At 43.8% G+C, this 23,018-nt stretch overlaps 1 protein-coding gene across 6 annotated transcripts in view; it reads right to left on the bottom strand.

Moving 5' to 3' along the window:
- Positions 1-23,018, bottom strand: part of nudt14 (nudix (nucleoside diphosphate linked moiety X)-type motif 14) — a 198,750-nt gene that overhangs the window by 147,241 nt on the left and 28,491 nt on the right. For 2 of the 6 annotated variants that reach the window (XM_072272395.1, XM_072272423.1), the window contains exon 1: positions 509-598. The exons of 1 other annotated variant lie outside the window; for it this stretch is intronic. Coding sequence is in view for 1 of the 5 variants with exons in the window: in XM_072272404.1 (XP_072128505.1) it covers positions 509-589 (81 nt within the window). In the remaining 4 variants the exon portion in view is untranslated. Of the gene's footprint in view, positions 1-508; positions 610-23,018 lie in introns of those variants that run through there. 3 more of the 6 variants (XM_072272404.1, XM_072272412.1, XM_072272433.1) reach the window with 3 other exon arrangements.

Here is a 23,018-nt window from a genome sequence, read left to right as displayed (position 1 = left end):
TGCACCTATTGTCTATTGTCTATATTATCTATTGAATTGTGCATATGCTAATAAACTCGAATTTTAACTTTCCTCTGCATGGGTTGGGCCAAACAACCTGCCTTGGTGCAGTATGACTCTATAACCACACTACTACTGTAAAGATAACCTTGCATTGATATTTCTTGCATATATTTTGTATCAAAATAATTTATTTTGAACTACTGTATATGAAAATATCATCTCTGCCTCCACAGACGCTGATCGACCCTCCGGTTCCTACCGCAGGTTTCTGAGAGTAGGTCGATGACCCGGGAGAGACAACAGATTCCTCGGCTCCAGCCCATCCACAAACCCTGACCCTGCCGTAACCACAACCGCAATCCCAACCTCAACACCTGGGGCCCAAAACCGGGATGCAGCCCCGGCCGGGTCCCAGGACACTCCTCGCGTCAGAGACCCGGACCCGCCACGAATCTGGGCCCCGGAGGCGGGACTCGGCCACATCTCCTCCACCACGAGCACCCACCTGAGTATAGTGGAGCCGCAGCGGGCGCAAGAAGCGGGAGTTGCGGCAGGGCCCGATTTCTACTTCACTCACTGACTCCATCTCCGCGTCACCGGCTCTCGGACCCGGCTGTCAGTCAGCGCGGGGGGCGGAGCACATCGGTAGTCACTCAGCGCTGGAGGCGGGGCTAACTCGTGTCACTCGACGCCGGTGGGAGGAGAGGTGGAGTGGAGAAACACCTGTCACTCAACACCGTAGGCGGGGATACGCGGTCGGGCGGGGCAGAGCTCTCGCTCCTGTCAGTCAGCTGGCGAGCCGGGGCATGTCGGTCTGGGCTCGCGATCAGCACAGGGGCGGGGCTACCCGACCTGTCACTCTACGCCGGGCTCGCGCTTCACGACCCGTCGGACAATGCCAGCCTCTCTTGGGCGGGGCTTGGGGCGGAGCTACCCTGACTGTCAGTCAGCTCGGGGGCGTGGTTATCTCACTTGTCAGTCTGCACTTGGGGGGCGGTGCCAAACTGCACCCCGGTCAGCATTGTAAACTCAAGAAATTCTGCAGATATTGGAAATCAATAGCAACACACTCAAAGTGCTGGAGGAACCTAACAGGTCAGGCAGCATCTATGGAAATGAATAAACAGTTGACATTTCATGCTGAGACCCTTCTTCAAGCCAACTTGCTGGAATTCCAAAGTGTAAGAGATGATTGTCACTTATCATTTAATACTTTGCTGGCAACTGTAGTGGCTTTTATGGAAATTTCTTTCTTAGTAGCTAACTTGATCCCACCAACAGCCACCGTCTCATGTCACAGAGAGCAAGGTGACCAAGAAGTGGATATTCGGAAAAGTTCAGGACACAGACGGGCCTATTGGACATCACGTGAACAATTGCTACATCTCCAGACTTAACGAATTTGAGGCCATCTTCCAACATCTCAGAATCCAGTTTATTATTGCTAACATATGTAATGATTTTTTTTGCGGCAGCAGTAGGACGTACATATGTTTAAATAATTAGTGCAAAAATGGTGTTCATGAGTTTTTTTGATCATTCAGAAATCTGATTGGCAGAGTGGAAGTAGATGTTCCTAAACTGTTCATTGTGTACCTCCTCCCCAGTGGTGGTAATGACAGAGGGCATGTCCCGACTGGCGAGGGTCTGTAATGATGATTCTGCATTTTTGAGGCATCGGCTTTTGGAGATGTTTTCAGTTCTGGGGAGGCTAGTTCCCATGATGAAGCTGTCTGAGTTTACAACCCTCTGACTCTGTGCAATGGCCCCTCCATACCAGGCGGTGATGCAACCAGTCAAAATGTTCGCTCCGCGGTACATCTAAGGAAATTTGCTGGAGTTTTTGGTGACGTAGTAAATCTCCTCAAACTCCAAATGAAATACAGCTACTAGCGTACCTGCCTCATGATTGCATCAGCTCTTCGTTCTTGCCAATGGAATGGCACATTCCAGGCTACGGAAGGACGTGCTGAGCAACACACTGAAGCTTGGTGCAGCCAGTGGAGAGGGACCTCAGACTAGGGTCCTGCCACCACGGCACGTTGAAGGGCTGGGCCCTGTGTAACAGCTCGACAAACACTTCACAGTGCATTGTTTAGGGAGGAAACATAAGTGGTGCTGATATATTAGGACCAAATGTATTGAATTGATGGAACAATGAATATAAAGAAAGACATACCAATTTGAATATGTAAGAACAGTACAGCGTAGTACCCTTGATGTCTGTGCCAAACATAATGCCAAATTAAGACTTTATTCCCTAGAGCATAGGAGAATGAGGTGAGATTTAATAGACGTATGGAAAATCATGAGGGCTGTAGATAGGGTAAATTCAAGCAATTTTTTTCCACTGACATTGGGTGAGACTATACTTACACTTTATACTTTAATTGATACTGAAATGTACAATCATCATAGTGATATCTATCCCTCAACGTCAGCAAGACAAAGGAATTGGTTGTTGACTTCAGAAGGAGTAGCGGGCCGCACGACCCAATTTATGTTGGTGGTGCGCAAGTGGAATAGGTCAAAAGCTTTAAGTTCCTCAGGGTCAATATCACAACTGACCTGACTTGGTCCAACCAAGCAGAGTCCACTGCCAAGAAGGCCTGCCAGCACCTTTACTTCCTGAGAAAACTAAAGAAATTTGGCCTGTCCCTTAAAACCCTCACTAATTTTTATAGATGCTCCCAAGATTACAAATCAATAGTAAATATTAAAAATTTAAATTATAAATCATAAAAAAATCATAAATAGAAAACAGAAAAATTGAAAATAAGCTAGTGCAAATAAACCGAGAGGCAGGTCCGGATATTTGGAGGGTACGGCCCTGATCCAGGTCAGGATCTGTTCAGCAGTCATATCACAGTTGGAAAGAAGCTGTTCCCAAATCTGGCCGTATGAGTCTTCAAGCTCCTGAGCCTTCTCCCGGAGGGAAGAGGGACGAATAGTGTGTTGGCTGGGTGGGTCGTGTCTTTGATTATCCTGGCAGCACTGCTCTGACAGCGTGCGGTGTAAAGTGAGTCCATGGACGGAAGATTGGTTTGTGTGATGTGCTGCGCCGTGTTCACGATCTTCTGCAGCTTCTTTTGGTCTTGGACAGGACAACTTCCATACCAGGTTGTGATGCACCCTAGAAGAATGCTTTCTACGGTGCATCTATAAAAATTAGTGAGGGTTTTAGGGGACAGGCCAAGTTTCTTTAGTTTTCTCAGGAAGTAAAGGTGCTGACAGGTCTTCTTGGCAGTGGACTCTTGCTTGGTTGGACCAAGTCAGGTCATTTGTGATATTGACCCCGAGGAACTTAAAGCTTTTGACCTGTTCCACTTGTGCACCACCGATGTAAATTGGGTCGTGCGGTCTGCTACTCCTTCTGAAGTCAACAACCAATTCCTTTGTCTTGCTGACGTTGAGGGATAGGTTATTGTCTTCGCACCATGCCACCAGGTTCTTAATTTCCTCTCTGTACTCAAAGTCATCATTACCTGAGATACGGCCTACAATTGTTGTGTCATCAGCAAACTTATATATTGAGTTTGATGGAAACTTGGCTACACAATCATGGGTGTACAGTGAGTACAGCAGGGGGCAGAGTACACAGCCTTGTGGGGCACCGGTGCACAGAGTGATTGTAGAGGAGAGCTTGTCCCCTATTTTTACAGCCTGGGTCCTGTCTGTGAGGAAGTTGAAGATCCAGCTGCAGATCTATAGGTCATGGGTTAGAGGTAAAAGGTGAATTTTTTTAAAGGAACCTGAGGGGGAACTTCTTCAGAGTGTGCAACGAGCTGCCAGCGGAAGTGATGGATGCGGGTTCAATTTCAACATTAGAGAGAAGTTTAGATAATTACGAGCATGGTAATGGGAGGTCTATGGTCCAAGTACAGGACAGTGGGACTAGGCAGAATAACAGGTCAGCACAAACTAGGTGGACAAAATGTCCTGTTTCTGTGTTCTTGTTCTTGGACTCGATGACTCTAAACTAAATTAAACCTCTTTCGCCTACACATGATCCATATCCCTCCATTCTCTGCATATTCATGCCCCTACCTAAAAGCCTCTTAAATGTCTTTATCATATCCGCTTCCACCAACACTCCTAAAGTACATTCCAGACACTAACCACTCCCTCTGTAATAAAACTTGCCCTACACATTTCTTATAAATTTTCTTCCTCCCACCTTAAATCAGCTGCTGGAAAAAAGGATACTGGTTGCCTGCATTATTTATGCCTTTCATAATTTTATAAACTTCTATCAGGTCAGCTGTCACCTTCTGAGGCGCCACAGAAAACAACCCAGGTTTATTCAACAAGTAATACGGTGGAAAAACTCAATGGGTTGACCCTCTTAGTTCCCACAGCTGATTGTGTGTTGCTCCAGATTCCAGATCTGCAGATCTTGTGCCTCCAAGTTTGTCCAGCATCTGCTTATAGTTCAGATCAGCCAATCCAGGTAGCAATCTGGTCAACCTGCTCTGCACCCTTTGCAAAGCCTCCACATCCTTCTTGTAATACAAGTTGATAGGGTGGCTAAGAAGGTATATGGTGTGTTGTCCTTCATTAGTTGGGGGGATTGAGTTCAAGAGCCATGATGTAATGTTACAGCTCTATAAGACTTTGGATAGATAACACTTGAACTGAATTGAGTTCAGTTTTCGTTGCCTCATAATAGGAAGAATGTGGAATCTTTAGAAAGGGCGCAGAGGAGATTTACCAGGATGCATCCTGGATGAGTGAGCTAGGGCTTTTCCCTTTGGAGCAAAAGAGAATGAGAGTGACTTGATAGAGATGTATAAGATAAGAGACTTTGATAGGGTGGACAGTCAGTGCCGTTTTCCCAGGGAAGAAATGACTAATACAAGAGGGCAGAATTTTAAGTTGATTGGAGGAAGGTATGGGGGGGGCAGTGGATGAAATGTCAGAAATAAGTTTTTTTTTAAACACACAGAGTCATGAGTGTGTAAGTTGCTCTGCTTGGGGTGATGGTAGAGGCAGTTACTTTACAGACATTTAAGAGACTCTTAGATAGTCACATGGATGATAGAAAAATGGAGAGTTATGTGGGAGGAAAGGATTAGACTGATTGTGGAGTAGGTTAAAAGGTAAGCACAACATTGTGGGCTAAAGGGCCTGTGCCGTGCTCTGCTGTTCTATGTTCTAATATCCAATCCCAGGCAATATCCTGATGAACCTTCTCTGAACTCTCTCCAACAGCATCATATCCTTCTTAGAGTATGGCGGCCAGAACCACAGATAAGACCAAAGCAAAAATGTAACATAGCATCCCAGATCTTATACTATGCTAGTTCATAACAGTTTATCCTCCTCACAACTCCAAATGGAGATGGATTTTAAATTATCGCATGCCTGCTGTTGTTGCCTCCATTCCTCTGAAGATCAATATGTCCTCCTCCTCTGCTAGTGCTGGGGTTGATTCCAAAGATCAAAATGTGAAAATCGATTGAAGTCTGGAAGTGAAATGTGATGGCTGAAGTCTGGAGACTAGAAGCCCAGATGACTGTCTGTCCTGGAGTTTGAGATCTGTCTGTGTGCATGGGCAAGTGGCAGGGAGGGTGGGAGGGGGGAAGAGGCTCGTTTGTTGCTTGTTGTGTTCTGATTTATAAACACAAGAGATTCTACAGAGGCTGGAAATTCAGAATAACATGCACAAAATGCTGGAGAAACTCAGCAGGTCAGGCAGCATCTATGGAGAAGAATAAAGAGTCAACCTTCAAAGGATCTTGCACATGGTGTGTCGAACTGCAGCTCCTAATGGACCGCGTTAGGGAACTGGAGATGCAACTCGATGACCTTCATCTGGTCAGGGAGAACGAGGAGATGATAGAGAGGAGTTATAGGCAGGTGGTCACGCCAGGGCCACATGAGACAGAGAAGTGGGTCACGGTCAGGAGAGAGAAGGGGAAGAGTCAGGTACTAGAGAGTACCCCTGTGGCTGTACCCCTTGACAATAAGTACTCCTGTTTGAGTACTGCTGGGGGAGAACAGCCTACCTGGGGGAAGCAACAGTGGCCGTGTCTCTGGCACAGAGTCTGTCCCTGTGACTCAGAAGGGTAGGGAAAGGAAGAAAATGGCAGCAGTGGTAGGGGACTCTATAGTTAGGGGGTCAGACAGGCAATTCTGTGGACTCAAGAAAGAAACTCGGATGGTAGCTTGTCTCCCAGGTGCCAGGGTCTAGGATGTTTCAGATCGCATCCAAGATATCCTGCAGTGGGAGGAAGAATAGCCAGAGGTCGTGGGACATATTGGTATCTATGACATAGATAGGAAAAAGGAAGAGGTCCTGAAAAAACACTACAGGGAGTTAGGAAGGAAGTTGAGAAGCAGGACCGCAAAGGTAATAATCTCGGGATTACTGCCTGTGCCACACAACAGTGAGTATAGGAATAGAATGAGGTGGAGGATAAATGCGTGGCTGAGGGATTGGAGCAGGGGGCAGGGATTCAGATTTCTGGATCATTGGGACCTCTTTTGGGGCAGGTGTGACCTGTACAAAAAGGATGGGTTGCACTTGAATCCCAGGGGGACCAATATCCTGGCAGGGAGGTTTGCTAAGGCTACTGGGGAGGGTCTAAACTAGAATTGTTGGGGGGTGGGAACCAAACTGAAGAGACTGGAGAAGAGGCAGTTGGCTCACAAATAGAGAAAGCTTGTAGACAGTGCATGCGGAAGGATAGGCAGGCGATAGAGAAGGGACGTGCTCAGACGGACGCAAGGAGTATTGTGAACAAATGAAGAGTATACTGACCAATACTAAACTAGGCATGACAACCCTCCTCAGAGTACTGAAATGTTACCATTTATCCAGTTATGTTATACGGCTCAGAATGTTGGACAATATCTCGTAACATGAGGAAATGATTGAAGCAGCAGAGATGTGGTTTTTGAGGAAGATGCAAAGGATATCATGGACGAGACGAATATCTAACGAGGATGTCATAAACACATAAAGAGAAATAAGGTATGAGATCATGAAAAGGTAACGTAACTTAATTGGACATGCGATTAGGAAAGAGGAGTTAGAATGCACGGTAATTATAGGAAAGATTGAAGGGAAGAAAGCAAGAGGAAGACAAAGACAAATGATGATGGAGACAGCAGCCAGGGAACTGGAAATGAATACCAATGAATTGATACACTTGACCCGAAACAGGAGTGTGGGGGCCATGGCAGTCAAAGCTCAAACTGGGCACGGCACCTGATGATGATGAAGATGATGACTGTGAACTAAGCGGATGAGCTTAGAGCGTGGATCAGCACTTGGAACTATGATGTGGTGGCCATTACAGAGACTTGGATGGCTCAGGGACAGGAATGGTTACTTCAAGTGCCGGGTTCTAGATGTTTCAGGAAGGACAGGGAGGGAGGCAAAAGAGGTGGGGGCATGGCACTGTTGATCAGAGATAGTGTCACGGCTGTAGAAAAGGTGGACATCATGGAGGGATTGTCTATGGAGTCTCTGTAGGTGGAGATTGGGAACAGGAAGGGGTCAATAACTTTACTGGGTGTTCTTTATAGGCCACCCAATAGTAACAGGGATATTGAGGAGCAGATAGGGAAACAGATCCTGGAAAGGTGTAATACTAAGAGTTATCGTGATGGGAGATTTTAATTTCCCAAATATCGATTGGCATCTCCCTAGAGCAAGGGGTTTAGATGGGGTGGGGTTTGTTAGGTGTGTCCAGGAAGTTTTCTTGACGCAATATGTAGATAAGCCTACAAGAGGAGAGACTGTACTTGATTTGATATTGGGAAATGAACCTAGTCAGGTGTCAGATCTCTCAGTGGGAGAGCATTTTGGAGATAGTGATCATAATTCTATCTCCTTTACAATAGCATTGGAGAGAGACAGGAACAGAGAACTTAGAAAAGCATTTAATTGGAGTAAGGGGAATTATGAGGCTATCAGGCAGGAAATTGGAAGCTTAAATTGGGAACAGATATTCTCAGGGAAAAGTACGGAAGAAATATGGCAAATGTTCAGGGGATATTTGTGTGGAGTTCTGCATAGGTGCGTTCCAGTGAGACAGGAAATTTATGTCAGAGTACAGGAACTGTGGTGTACAAAAGGTGTAATAAATCTAGTCAAGAAGAAAAGAAAAGCTTACAAAAGGTTTAGAGAGCTAGGTAATGTTAGAGATCTAGAAGATTATAAGGCTAACAGGAAGGAGCTTAAAAAGGAAATTAGGAAAGCCAGAAGGGGCCATGAGGAGGCCTTGGTGGGCAGGGTTAAGGAAAACCCCAAGGCATTCTACAAGTATGTGACGAGCATGAGGATAAGATGTGAAAGAATAGGACCTATCAAGTGTGACAGTGGGAAAGTGTTTATTGAACTGGAGGAAATAGCAGAGGTACTTAATGAATACTTCATTTCAGTATTCACTATGGAAGAGGATCTTGGTGATTGTAGTACTGACTTGCAGCACACTGAAAAGCTTGAGCATTTAGGAAGTAAGAAAGAAGATGCGCTGGACCTTTTGGAAAGCATCAAGTTGGATAAGTCGCCGGATCTGAATGAGATATACCCCAAGCTACTGTGAGAGGCGAGGGAGGAGATTGTTGAGCCACTGGCGATGATCTTTGAATCATCAATGGGGACAGGAGAGATTCCGGAGGATTGGAGGGTTGCGGATGTTGTTCCTTTATTCAAGAAAGGGAGTAGAGATAGCCCAGGAAATTATAGCCAGTGAGCCTTACTTCAGTGGTTGATAAGTTGATAGAGATGTTGTGGGGATGGAACTGGACTCTCTGACGGTGGTGTCTGAAAAGAAGATGCTGTCTAAGTTGCATACCATCTTGGTCAATGTCTCCCATCCACTACATAACGTACTGGTTGGGCACAGGAGTACATTCAGCCAGAGACTCATTCCACCGAGATGCAACACAGGGCGTCATAGGAAGTCATTCCTACCTGTGGCCATCAAACTTTACAACTCCTCCCTTGGAGGGTCAGACACCCTGAGCCAATAGGCTGGTCCTGGACTTATTTCCTGGCATAATTTACATATTACTATTTAACTATTTATGGTTTTATTTTTATTATTTATGGTGCAACTGTAACGAAAACCAATTTCCGCCGGGATCAATAAAGTATGACTATGACTAGAGAAGATCCTGAGAGGCAGGATTTATGAACATTTGGAGAGGTATAATATGATTAGGAATAGTCAGCATGGCTTTGTCAAGGGCAGTTCATGGCTTACGAGCCTGATTGAAGTTTTTGAGGATGTGACTAAACACATTGATGAAAGAAGAGCTGAAGATGTAGAGTATATGGATTTCAGCAAGGCATTTGATAAGGTACCCCATGTGAGGCTTATTGAGAAAGTAAGGAGGCATGGGATCCAAGGGGACATTGCTTTGTAGATCCAGAGCTGGCTTGCCCACAGAAGGCAAAGAGTGGTTGTAGACGGGTCATATTCCGCATGGTGGTTGGTGACCAGTGGTGTGCCTCAGGGATCTGTTCTGGGACCCCTACTCTTCGTGATTTTTATAAGTTACCTGGATGAGGAAGTGGAGGGATGGGTTAGTAAATTTGCTGATAACACAAAGGTTGGGAGTATTGTGGATAGCCTGGAGAGTTGTCAGAGGTTGCAGTGGGACATTGATAGGATGCAAAACTGGGCTGAGAAGTGGCAGATGGCGTTCAACCCGGATAATTGTGAAGTGGTTCATTTTGGTAGGTCAAATATTATGGCAGAATATAGTATTAATGGTTAGACTCTTGGCAGTGTGGAGGATCAGAGAGATCTTGGGGTCCAAGTTCATAGGATGCTCAAAGCAGCTGCGCAGGTGACTCTGTGGTTAATTGGCCTTAATTAATTGTGGAATTGAATTTAGGAGCCAAGAGGTAATGTTGCAGCAATATAGGACCCGGTCAGACCCCACTTGGAGTACTGTGCTCAGTTTTGGTCGCCTCACTACGGGAAGGATGTGGAAGCCATAGAAAGGCTGCAGAGGAGATTTACAAGGTATGCTCCCCAATCCAGGCAACATCCTTATGAAAGCAGGTTGAGTGAACTCGGCTTTTTCTCCTTGGAGCGACAGAGGATGAGAGGTGACCTGATAGAGGTGTATAAGATGATGAGAGGCATTGATTGTGTGGATAGTCAGAGGCTTTTTCCCAGGGCTGAAATGGTTGCCACAAGAGGGCACAGGTTTAAGGTGCTGGGGAGTAGGTACAGATGAGATGTCAGGGGGCAAGGATTTTACTCAGAGAGTGGTGAGTGCGTGGAATGGGCTGCCGGCAACGGTGGTGAAGGCGGATATGATAGGGTCTTTTTAGAGACTTTTGGATAGGTACATGGAGCTTAGGAAAATAGTAAGCCTAGTAATTTCAAAGGTAGGGACATGTTCGGCACAACTTTGTGGGCTGAAGGGCCTGTATTGTGCTGTAGGTTTTCTATGTTTTCAAACCGTTGACTTTTTATTCCTCTCCATAGATGCTTCCTGACCTACTGAGTTTCTTTAGCATTATGTGTCTGTTACTTTGTGTTCTGTTTTGTTCTGTTGAACATTGTGGACATGGTGTGATGGCTCCAGAGCATGTGGTGACACTTGTGGGCTGCCCCTCGAACATCCCTAAGCGTGTTGGTTGTTAACACAAAATGACACATTACACTGCACACTGTATGTTTTGATGTACATGTGATAAATAAATCTGAATCTGTTGAGCAAGCTGTGGGTCAACAGGAGTAAATCCTTATTATGGAGAAGAGCAAAGAGGTAATACTACCTGTAGCCCTGAGCCAGAGCCAATGAAAAGGGGACACAGGCCAGCTATATAAGTGAGAACCAGCAGAATTGAAGTATAATGGTCAGGGAAATGGCAGATGGAGCTTAATCCAGCCAGTGTTGGATGGTGCATTTTGTAATATCAAATATAAAGGGACAGTTAATGGTTGGGCTTTTAACAGTGTTGATGTACAGAGGGATCTTGACCTCCAAGTCCACATCTCCCTGAAAGTGGTTGCACAGGCTGACAAAGCAATAAAGGCGGCATTCGGCACACTTGCCTTTATTAGTGAAGACGATGAAGTTCTAGAGCCAGGACATTATGTTGCAGCATTATAAACGTCTGCTTCGGCCATATCTGGAGTATTGCATTCCACTCTGGTTGCCCATTACAGGAAGGAGTAGAGGCTTTGGAGAGAGTGCAGAAGAGGTTCACTAGGGTGCTGTCTGGATTAACAACAGAATCAACAAACTCATTCGTAAGGCCAGTGATGTTGTGGGGATGGAACTGGACGCTCTCATGGTGGTGTCTGAAAAGAGGATGCTGTCCAAGTTGCATGCCATCTTGGACAATGTCTCCCATCCACTACATAATGTACTGGGTGGGCACAGGAGTACATTCAGCCAGAGACTCATTCCACCGAGATGCAACACAGAGCTCATAGGAAGTCATTCCTGCCTGTGGCCATCAAACTTTACAACTCCTCCCTTGGAGGGTCAGACACCCTGAGTCGATAGGCTGGTCCTGTACTTATTTCATAATTTACTGGCATAATTTACATATTACTATTATTTATGGTGCAACTGTAACAAAAACCAATTTCCCCCAGGATCAATGAAGTATGACTGTGACTATGACTATGGATTAGAGGACATGTGTTATGAGGAGAGCTGGGACAAACTTGGGTTGTTTTCTCTGGAGCAGCAGAGGCTGAAGGGAACCTGACAGATGTTTATAATATCATCATAGACATATATAGGGAAGACAGCCAGTATCTTTTCCCCAGGGTCACAATGTCCAAAATCAGAGAGCAGGCATTTAAGGTGAGATAGGTTAAGTCCAAAAGAAATGTGTGGAGTAGGGTTTCCATACAGAGAGCGGTAGGTGCCTGAAAATGCATTGCCTGGAGTGGAACTGGAGGCAAATATGAAATAGGCCTTTATGTCTCTTATATAGGCATGTGAATGTGCAGAGAAAGGATGTATTTGGACATGAGGGATTAGTTTAGTTAAGTGTTTAACAAAATGCTGGAGGAACTCCACAAGTCAGGTAGCATCGTGGGAGGATAATAAACAGTCCACTTTTTGGCCTGAGACCCTTCACAAGGATGGGAAAGGAAGGGGGCATTATTCTAGCCTCTGCCCCCACTCTTTCCAGTTGAGTTCCTCCAGAATTTTGCGTGTGTTGCTCAAGTTTTCCAGCATCAGCAGAATCTCTTGTGTGTATGAACACTAGCTCAATTTGCTCAGCACAATATGGTGGGCCAAAGGGCTTGTTCTTGTGTTCTATAATGGGGCAGAGCTGATCAAAAGAGAATAACGATGAAGGATTTTGGATATAGAGCAATGGGAACTCTGGATACTATCAGTAGGAAGGAGTAGGGAGAAAAAGGATCATTCATTTGGCCAACGGGAGGTCCCCTATTTCAGTTATAAGTTGGGGTGTGGTCTGAGTGAGTACGGGTACAGAAAGTACAATACAGTTTCTATCCTGCTGTTACGTTGCTCTAGTACAATAGGATGGACATTTGGCCTCAGAATTTGCCTCGTTATAATGTTATTGCCTGTCTACACTGCACTTTCTCTGTAGCTGTAACATTTTATTCTGCGTTCTGTTATTGTTTTACCTTGTTCTGCCTCGTAGTTTTTCACGATACACTGTTACACATGACCATACAAAAACAATTTACCAATGTGACTGTTTAGTTGTGCTCTATAAATACCAATTATTGTTACATTTCTTTCACAACCTGACAGCATGAACATCGATTCCTCCAACTTCCAATAATTTTTCCCTTCTTTCTTTTTCATTTCCCCATTCTGGCTCCCCTCTTGCCCCCTCCTTTCTCTTTACCTGTCCATCACCAGCCTCTGGTTCCCCTCCTCCTTCCTTTCTTCCAAGGTCTACTGTCCTTTCCTAGCGGAAATCTTTTTCATCAGCCCTTTACCTCTTCCACCCATCACCTCCCAGCTTGTCACTTCATTCCACCTTCCCCGTTACCTGGTCTCATCTATCACCTTGCCCTCCTCCTACCTTCTTATTCTGGCTTTTCCCCCTTTCCTTTCCAGTCCTGATGAAGGGTCTCGAACTAAAATTTCAACTGTTTATGCCCCTCCATAGTTGCTGTCTGACCAACTGACTTCCTCCAGCATTTTGCGTGTTGCTCAAGTTTTGTGGATATTTACATTGATATAATTAAGTGAGAGTTTGAATTAATTAAGATTTATGTGATTATTAACATAAGCTAAATCAATTGACTGAGGTAAGGGTCAACACACTCACAGAGGCTGATTGGAGTTAGGATGCAATGTGTTATTCCCTTTCTCTGTATATCTGGAATGCAACAAGCCGGGTTTGTGAATTCCCAGAGGCTAGAAAGTATTCCATGTTCTTTTCAGAGAATAATTTTGGATAACAATCCATAGTTGCTATAGGCAATGGAGCTGGAAGTGGTCACAAAGGGAGACTTTCCTGTGTTGTAAAGTGAGTTCTTAATACAATGAGGGGATACGGGACAAAGGAAGGGAGAATGTAGCGTTTTCTCACTGCAATTTACAGTGGGTGGGACAGATTCAAAATACCGATATGACTGGAGTCAGAATTGTCAGGGAGAGATTACTGAGTGACTCATTCATTTCCATATTTCACTTTTAAATCCTATTCTTCCAGTCTGTACAATGGCCTGGTCTGAGAACGACCCCATCAATCTGCTTGTCTCCATGTTAACTGATTGAAAGCAATTTACAGATTCAGGTCCACAGGGGTGTGTCCGAGGCTGGCAATTACAACACGCAGTGAACTTTGAATATTGGCACACCAGGTAGAGCTGCTGACTCACAGCACCAGAGACCCATATTCAGATTCGATTAGATTTGACCAGCTTTATTTGTCACATGTACATCAAAACATACAGTGAAATGTGCCGTTTAGGCCAATGACAAACACAGTCCAGGGATTGTACTGGAGGCAGCCCGCAAGTATCGCCATGCTTCTTTCACCAACATTGTATGCCCACCACTTACTAACCCTGAACTGTATCTTCGGAATATCTTACTAACCCTAAACCGTATCTTCAGAATATGGGGGGAAACTAGAGCACTTGGAGGAAACCCACACAGTCACGTGAAAAATGTACAAACTCTTTATCAACAGTGGCGAGAGTTGAACCCCAATCATTGGCGCTGTAAGGCATTAAAGTTCAAAGTAAACTCATTATCGAAGTATATATATGTCACCATGTGCAACCCTGAGATTCATTTTGATGTGGGCATACTCAAGAAATTCATAATAGAATAATAATCATAATAGAACCAATGTATGACTGCACCATCTTGGGTGTTGAACTAGTGTGCAAAAGATGACAAATTGTGTAAATACAAAAATAAATAAATAGTAGTAATAATAGTTTGTAAATAAGAATAAATAGAGAGAACATGAGATGAGGAGTCCTTGAAAGTGAGTCCATAGGTTGTGGGAACATTTCAGTGATGGGGCGAGTGAAGTTGAATGAAGTCATCCCATTTGGTTCAAGAACCTGATGGTTGAGATGTAATAACTGTTCCTTAACCTGGTGGTGTGAGACCTGAGGCTCCTGTATCTTCTTCCTGATGGCAGCAGTGAGAAGAGTGCATGACCTGGAAGTCTCTGATGATGAATGCTGCTTTCCTGCGACAACGTTTCGTGTAGATGTGCCCAGTGGTGGGGAGGGCTTTACCCGTGACGGACTGGGCCGTATCCACCACTTTTTGTAGGATTTTCTGTTCAAGGCCATTGGTGTTTCCATACCAGGCTGTGATGCAACCAGTCAATACACTTTCCACTACACATCTATTCAAGTTTGTCAAATTTTTAGATGACATGCTGAATCTTAACAAATTTCTAAGGAAGTAGAGGTGCTGCTGTGTTTTCTCTGTAATTGCACTTACATGCTGGACCCAGGACAGGTCCTCTGATAACACCGAGGAATTTGAAGTTGCTAACCCTCTTCACCTCTGCTGAGGACTGGCTCATGGACCTCTGGTTTCCTCCCTCCAAAGTCAATAATCAGCTCCCTGGTCTTGCTGAAATTGAGTGAGGAGTTGTTGTGGCACCACTCAACCAGATTGTCAATCTCCCTCCTGTATGCTGATTCATCACCACCTTTGATTCGGCCAACGACAGTTGGCGAAACGATCAGGAAACTTGAAAATGGCATTGAGGCTGTGCTTAGCCACACAGTCATAAGTGTAAAGCGAGTAGAACAGAGGACTAACTACACGGCCTTGTGGTGCACTTGTGTTGATGGGGATTGTGGAGGAGATGTTGACAACCTGAACTGACTGGACTTGACTGCTGTGCCACCATACCACCCTATCCTGACCTTGACTGCTGACTGCGTGGAGTTGCACATTCTTCCTGTCACTGCTTGGGTTTCCTCTGTATTCCGGTTTCCTCCCACATCCCAAAAACGTGCTGGTAGATAGATCGATAGCCGCTGTAATTGGCCCCTAGTGTGCGGGTGAGTGGTAGAATCTGGAGAATGGTTGATAAATTGGTAAATTTGGGAAAACATTTAATTACTGTCACATGTACTGATGTACCATGAAAGCCTTTGTTTTGTGTACCATTCATACAGGTAATTTCGCCATGCCAGCGCAATGAGGTAGTAGTACAAGGTAGAACAGTAAGGATGCAGAATAAAATGAAACAGCTACAGAGAAAGTGCAGTGCAGGTAGACAATAAGGTACAAGGCCATAACAAGGTAGATTGTGAAGCTAAAAGTCCATCTTATCATACTAGGGGACTGTTCCAACAGTTTTATAACAGTGGGGTGGAAGTTATCCTTGAGCCTGGTGGGATGTGCTTTCTGGATTTTGTATCCCTATCTGATGGGAGAGGGGAGAAGAGAGAACGTCTATGGTGGGTGGGGCCTTTTGTTATGTCGGCTGCGGGAAGTATAGATACAGTCTATGAAATTCACAGATTTCCTCATTATAGATGGATGTAGAAGGTTTAGAGAGTGTGCAGGGAAAATATACCAGGAAGCTGCCTGGAATGAGAGCATGTCTTATGAGGAGAGGTTGAATGAGCTGGGGTTTTCTCCTAGGAGCAAAGGAGGATGAGAGATGAATTGATGGAGGTCTACAAGGTGATAAGAGACACAGATAGAATGGATAGCTAGAGACTTTTTCCCAGGGCAGAAATAGAGAATAGGTTTCAATAGGTTTGAAAGGGAGAATATAACTGCAGCTGTGAAGATCCCTGCTGCACCCAGTGACCCTGTGATCTCTGTCTCGGAGGCTGATAATAGGCTGTCTTTAAAGAGGATGAACCCTCTCAAGGCAGAAGGTCCCGATGGAGTACCTGGTAAGGCTCTGAAAACTTGTGCCAACCAACTGGCAGGACATTTTCAACCTCTCACTGCTACGGCAGAAGTTCCCACTTGCTCCAAAAAGGGGACAATTATACCAGTGCCTAAGAATCCAGTCAGAGAGGCAACCATCTACTATCACTCTGTCTTCTCCCTCAAAGCCAATGTCTAATCCAACTTCCAAACTCATCTTGAATGCTGAGCGACTGAACCTTCTTGACAAACCTTGTCAAATGCCTTGCTAAAGTCCATGTAGACAGCATCCACTGTCTTGCCTTCATCAACTTTCCTCATAGCTTCCTCAAAAAACTCTATAAGATTGGTTAGACATGACCTACCAATCACGGAGCCAAACTGACTATCCTTAATAAGTCCATGTCTATCCAAATACTTGTATTTCCAGTACCTCAGAATACCTTCCAATAACTTTCCCACTACTGATATCACACTCACCAGCCTATAATTTTCTAGTTTAACTTTAGAACCTTTCTTGAACAACGGAACAACATTGGCAATCCTCCAATCCTCTGATGCCTAACCAATCGCAAAGGATGACTTAATTATCTCTGCTAGGGCTCCAGCAATTTCAGCACTTGCCTCATGAAGGATCCAAGGGAACACCTTGTCAGGCCCTGGGAATTTATCCACCTTAACTTGCCTCCGGACAGCAAACACCTCCTCTTCTGTAATCTGTATAGGTTGTGTGAAGTTGATGCCGCTTTGCCTCACTTATATATAGACTCTGTGTCCATCTCCTGAGTAAATACAGATGCAAAAAAAAAAAAAAAAAAAAAAATGACTTGGCCTTCATCTTTTTGACCCAATGTGTAGACAGACTAGCAAAGGAAGGAACATTACCGGACCTTATCTTGGAGAATATAGCTGGTCATATTGGGGAGAAGGCCATTGGAGGAGCATTTTGAAGATAGTGAGTGCAACTCTGAATAGAGTAAAACTCCAATAATCCAGCAGGTTTGGACTTTGGTGTCAAACTGACTGGTTTTTTCTACTATCAGATGTAGTTTGTATTAACATCCAGCACATGTTTAGTTCACATTTTTTTTAGATTTGCATTGCATTGTAATTATCTGTGAGACAGAGGCTTGATGTCTGTGCCAGGGACTGGAGGATGGAGACCTGTAGGTGACCTGTCCTGCAGGTGGAAGAGAGACAGTTTTACTGTTGTTGTCGTGCTGAACAGTGTAGCCACGCTATGTTGGCGACACTTGGCGGGCTGCCCCTAGCACATTCTTTGGTTGTGTTGCTTGCTAAAGCAAACACATTTCACTGTATGTTTTGATGTAAAGTACATGTGATAAATAAATGAGTCTAAAGTGATTGTGGCAGAGGATAGGAGTGGGCCAATTACATAGGACAAGACCTGGCAAGGGAAACCTGGGAGCATCTGAGCACATAAACCTATGTCTGCACAGTGGAAAGCATTCAAAGGAAGGACAGTGAGAGTTCAGGGCCTGCATGCTCCATAGGGAACCCCAGATGTCAAAAGAGATTGAGGTGCGGATAAAGAGAGGAAAAAAATGGAATCATTTGGCAGGTGTAAGGAACTAATCATAAGGGGGAAGGGCTATAAAGTGTGGGGAGGCAACTAAAGTGGAAATTAGGATAGGAAGGGAGGGATCACAAAATATCACACAGACAGGAATAAGGTAAATGGAAATGTGTTTCTGAAGCACATTAAATGCAAAAGGATAATCAGGGAAAGATTAGAGTCCATTGGGGATAATCACAATCTGATCTACACACACAAAATACTGGAAGAACTCAGCTGGTCTGGCAGCATCTATGGAGGGGAATAAATAGCCAGCATTTCAAGCCAAGACCCTTCATCAGGACTAATCAAATTTATTAGCACTGATTTACATAGCATGAAAATAGTTGTTTTGCAGCAGCAGTACAGTCCCAAGACTTAAATTACTATAAATTACAGAAGTAAACAATGTAAAAAAATAATAACAAGGTCGTGTTTATGACCATTCAGAAATCTGATGGTGGAGAGGAGGAAGTTGTTCCTAGGTCAATGCACCCAAAGTACCGGAGGAACTCAGTGGGTCAGGCAGAATCGGAAATTGTTTAGTGTGGGCCTTCAGGCTCATGTACCACCCCAGTTCAATGGCAGTCATTAGAAGAGGGCATGTCCTCGATGGTGAGAATCACCACCTCATGAAGATGTCCTCAGTGGTGGTGAGGGTGGTACCGGTAATGGAGCTGGCTGAGTCTATAGCCCTCAGCTGCTCTAGGGCATTGGAGCCTCCTTACAAGACTATGATGCAACCAGCCAGAAGAGATAGATACTTTATTGACCCCAAAGAAAATTACAGTGTCACAGTAGCATTACAAGTGCACAGGTATACAAATATTAGAGAAGAAAGAAAGAATAAAAAAAAAGTTACCTCCAACAGTCCAACAGGAGTGGAGTCATCACTTCCCCGACTATACGTTGACTCATTATAGAGCCTAATGGCCAAGGGTAAGAATGACCTCACATAGCGCTCTTTGGAGCAGCGCAGTTGTCTTAGCCTATTACTAAAAGTGCTCCTCTGTTCAGCCAAGGTGGCATGCAGAGGGTGAGAAACATTGTTCAGAATGGCCAGGATTTTCCGTGGGGCCTTTTGTTCCACCACAGTCTCCAATGTGTCCAGTTTGACTCCTATAACAGAGCCAGCCTTTCTAATCAGTTTTTTGAGCCTGTTGGCATCACCCATGTTGATACCATTGCCCCTGCACAACACCACATAGAAGATGGTACTGGCGACAACAGAGTGATAGAACATGTGAAGGAAAGGGGAAGGTGAAATTCAAGTGTATTTCTCTGGAGAAACAAGTACCTTGATGCTTTAGCCAGATTAAAGATGGATAAATCTCCAGGACTGGAAGGGATTTATCCAGGCTGCTAAAGGGTGGCCAAGGGAAGTCAAACTAAAGATTTGTTATCCAAGTACATATACAGTGCCTATAAAAGTATTCACACCCCCCCCCAGAAGTTTTACAACATTGAATCACAATAGATTTAATCTGGCTTTACACTCAAAAACTTCTATAGTTGTACTGTGGAGAGCATTCTGACAGGCTGCATCACTGTCTGGAATGGAGGGGCTACTGCACAGGACCAAAAGAAGCTGAAGGTTGTAAATCTAGTCAACTCCATCTTGGGCACTTGCCTACAGAGTACCCAGGAAATCTTTACGGAGCAGTGTCTCAGAAAGGCAGCGTCCATTATTAAGGACCTCCAGCACCCAGGGCATGCCCTTTTCTCACTGTTACCATCAGGTAGGAGGTACAGAAGCCTGAAGGCACACACTCAGCGATTCAGGAACAGCTTCTTCCCCTCTGCCACCCGATTCCTAAATGGACATTGAAGCTTTGGACACGACCTTGCTTTATTTTTAAATATATAGTACTTCAGTTTTGCACATTTAAAAACAATTCAATATACATAATTGATTTACTTGTTTATTTATTATTATGTTTTATTTTTTTCCTCTCCCTCTGCTAGATTATGTATTGCATCGAACTGCTGCTGCTAAGTTAACAAATTTCACATCACATGCCGGTGATAATAAACCTGATTCTGACTTTTTGATGCTGATCAACAGAAAAGACTCTTTCATGTCAAAGTGAAAACAAATTTCTACAAATTGGTCTAAATTTATTGTGATTATTAAACACATAATTGTTTGAATAATTACTCACCCTTTTAAGTCAGTATTTAGTAGATACACCTTTGGCAGCATTTACAGAGTCTGTGTGAACAGGTCTCTATCAGCTTTACACATCTGGACACTGCAATTTTTCCCTATTCTTCTTTACAGAATTGTTCAAGCTCTGTCAGATTGCATGGGGATCGTGAGTGAACAGCCCCTTTCAAGTCCAGCCACAAATTCTCAACTGGACTGAGGTCTGGACTCTGACTTGGCCACACTAGGATATTAACTTTATTGTTCTTAAACGATTCCTGTGTAGCTTTGACTTTACGCTTGGGGTCATTGTCTTGCTGAAAACAGACCTTCTCCTAAGTCACAGTTCGCTTGCGAACTGCATTAAGTTTTCCTCCAGGATTTCCCTGTATTTTTGCTACATTCATTTTACCCTCCATCTTCATAAGTCTTCCAGGGCCTGCTGCAATGAAGCATCCCACAGCATAATGCAGCCACCACCATGCTTCACAGTAGGGAAGGTGTGTTTTAGATAATGTGCAGTGTTTGTCTTATGCCAAACATAGCATTTAGTCTGATGGCCAAAAAGTTCAATTTTGGTTTCATCAGACCACAGAACCTTCTTCCAGCTGACTTCAGAGTCTCCCACATGCCTTCTGACAAACTCTAGTCAAGATTTCATGTGATTTTTTTCCAACAATGGCTTTGTCTTTGCCACTCTCCCATAAAGTTGTGACTGGTGAAGCACCCAGGCAACAGTTGTGTGCGCAGTCTCTCCCATCTCAGCCACTGAAGCTTGTGACTCCTCCAGACCTGCCATAGGTCTCCTGGTAGCCTCCCTCACTAGTCCCCTTCTTGCACGGTCAGATTTACAGCTGTTACCATATTCTTTGCATTTCTTGATAATTGACTTAACTACACTCCAAAGGATATTCAGTGACCTGGAAATTTTCTAGTATCCATCTCCTGGCCTGTGCTTTTCAATAACCTTTCCATAGAGTTGCTTGGAGTGTTCTTTTGTCTTCACAGTGTAGTTTTTGCCAGGATACTGACTCACCAGTAGTTAGACCTTCCAGATACAGGTGTATCTTTACTATAATCAGTTGAAACACCTTAACTGCATACAAGTGATCTCTATTTAACTAATTATGTGACCTCTTAAACCAATTGGCTGCACCAGTGATGATTTGGTTTGTCATATTAAGGGAGGGTGAATACTTATGCAATCAATTATTTTGTGTTCTACATTTGTAATTAATTTAGATCACTTTGTCAAGATCTCTTTTCACTTTGACACAAAAGAGTCTTTCTCTGTTGATCAGTGTCATAAAAGCCAAATTAAATCCACTGTGATTCAATGTTGTAAAATAATAAAACATGAAAACTTCCGGGTGAGGGGGGGGAATACTTTTTAAGGGAACTGTAAAAGCAAGAAGATAAAACTGAGGCTTTATAACGCACTAGTCAGGTCGCACTTGGAGTATTGTCAACAGTTTTTGTATGTGCTATCTTTCCCATCTCAGCCACTGAAGCTTGTAACTCCTCCAGAGTTGTCATAGGTCTCTTGGTGGCCTCCCTCACTAGTCCCCTTCTTGCACGGTCACTCAGTTTTTGAGGACAGCCTGCTCTAGGCAGATTTACAGCTGTGCTATATTCTTTCCTTTTCTTGATGATTGACTTAACTGTACTCCGAGGAATATTCAGTGACTTGGAAATTTTCTTGTATCCGTCTCCTGACTTGTGCTTTTCACTGAGTTTCTTGGAGTGTTCTTTTGTCTTCAAGGTGTAGTTTTTGCCAGGATACTGGCTCAACAGCAGTTGGACCTTCTTCTTCTTGTGTTGTTTTATGGCAGTTGGCAAACCAGCTTTAAGGTGCATTACCGCCACCTGCTAGACTGGAGTGTGGATCGTTGGATAAACAGGAGAAGGGAAAAGAATTGCATTCCTATATTCTGAATAATAAACCAGAGTCTTTCAGATACTTCATGATATAGGTTTGTATTTCCCTTGAAATCCCAATTAAAGTATCTTCTATACCCACAGCAGTTTATCTTAAGCTTCATCTTCACTCTTTCTCGTTGATACTTCTTACTTTTTAACAATACATGTTCAACTGTTTCTGGTTGATTACAGTGTTCACACAACCCAGTTGGATGTTTCCCTATTTTATGTAATGTGTAATTAAGACTAGTGTGTCCAACTCTTAAACGATTGATGATCACTTCTGTCTTTCTATGTCCACTTGACAATCTTTTGCACCTGACTTGCCTCTGTATTTTGTACGGTTGACTCCTTGTTTCACTCTCATCCCAATGTTTCTGCCATGTTTCCTCAATACGCGTTTTAATAATGCTCTTGACTTCCGCTTTGCTTAGAGGGATCTGGACCTCTATTATAGACAAATTGAGTGATTGTCTAACTATACTATCCACTTTTTCATTATCCTCCACTCCACAATGAGCAGGAACCCAAAGAAAGCTTACTTCTACCCCATTTTTGGTCAGTGTATATAACTTGCATAGAATCTCCAGTAAAATATCCTGTCTACTTTCTGATTTTCTTGATTTGATAAAGGTTAATGCAGACAAACTGTCTGAACAGGTTACAGCCTTTTTGACATTATTTTCTTCTATCCAAGATAATGCACTCAATATTGCCATTAATCCTGTTGTATACACTGATAAATGGTTTGATGTTCTTTTCTTGATACTAGTTTTGCGCTGAGGAATGTAGCTTGCAATACCTGTGTGGCCAGAGCTAGGGTCTTTTGATCCATCCGTAAATATTACAAGTTCGTTTCTAAAATACAGATCTATATATTCTTGTACTATCAGTTTGATTCCATAGTTAGACTTCTTTTTTAAAAGTTGTTGCAGGTTTTTATCTACTGTATGCATTGTAAAGAGCCATGGACGAACATCAGATATTGGAACTGTAGGGCTATATTCCATTTCATGTAGACCTTATTTTTGTGCTGCTGCATCCCTGATCCATCCAAAGCTGTTATAACTTGACTTATTA

Source organism: Mobula birostris, chromosome 1, assembly GCF_030028105.1.
Source record: "Mobula birostris isolate sMobBir1 chromosome 1, sMobBir1.hap1, whole genome shotgun sequence".
NCBI classification, from domain to species: Eukaryota; Metazoa; Chordata; class Chondrichthyes; order Myliobatiformes; family Myliobatidae; genus Mobula; species Mobula birostris.
This window is presented reverse-complemented; position numbering and strand designations above follow the sequence as displayed.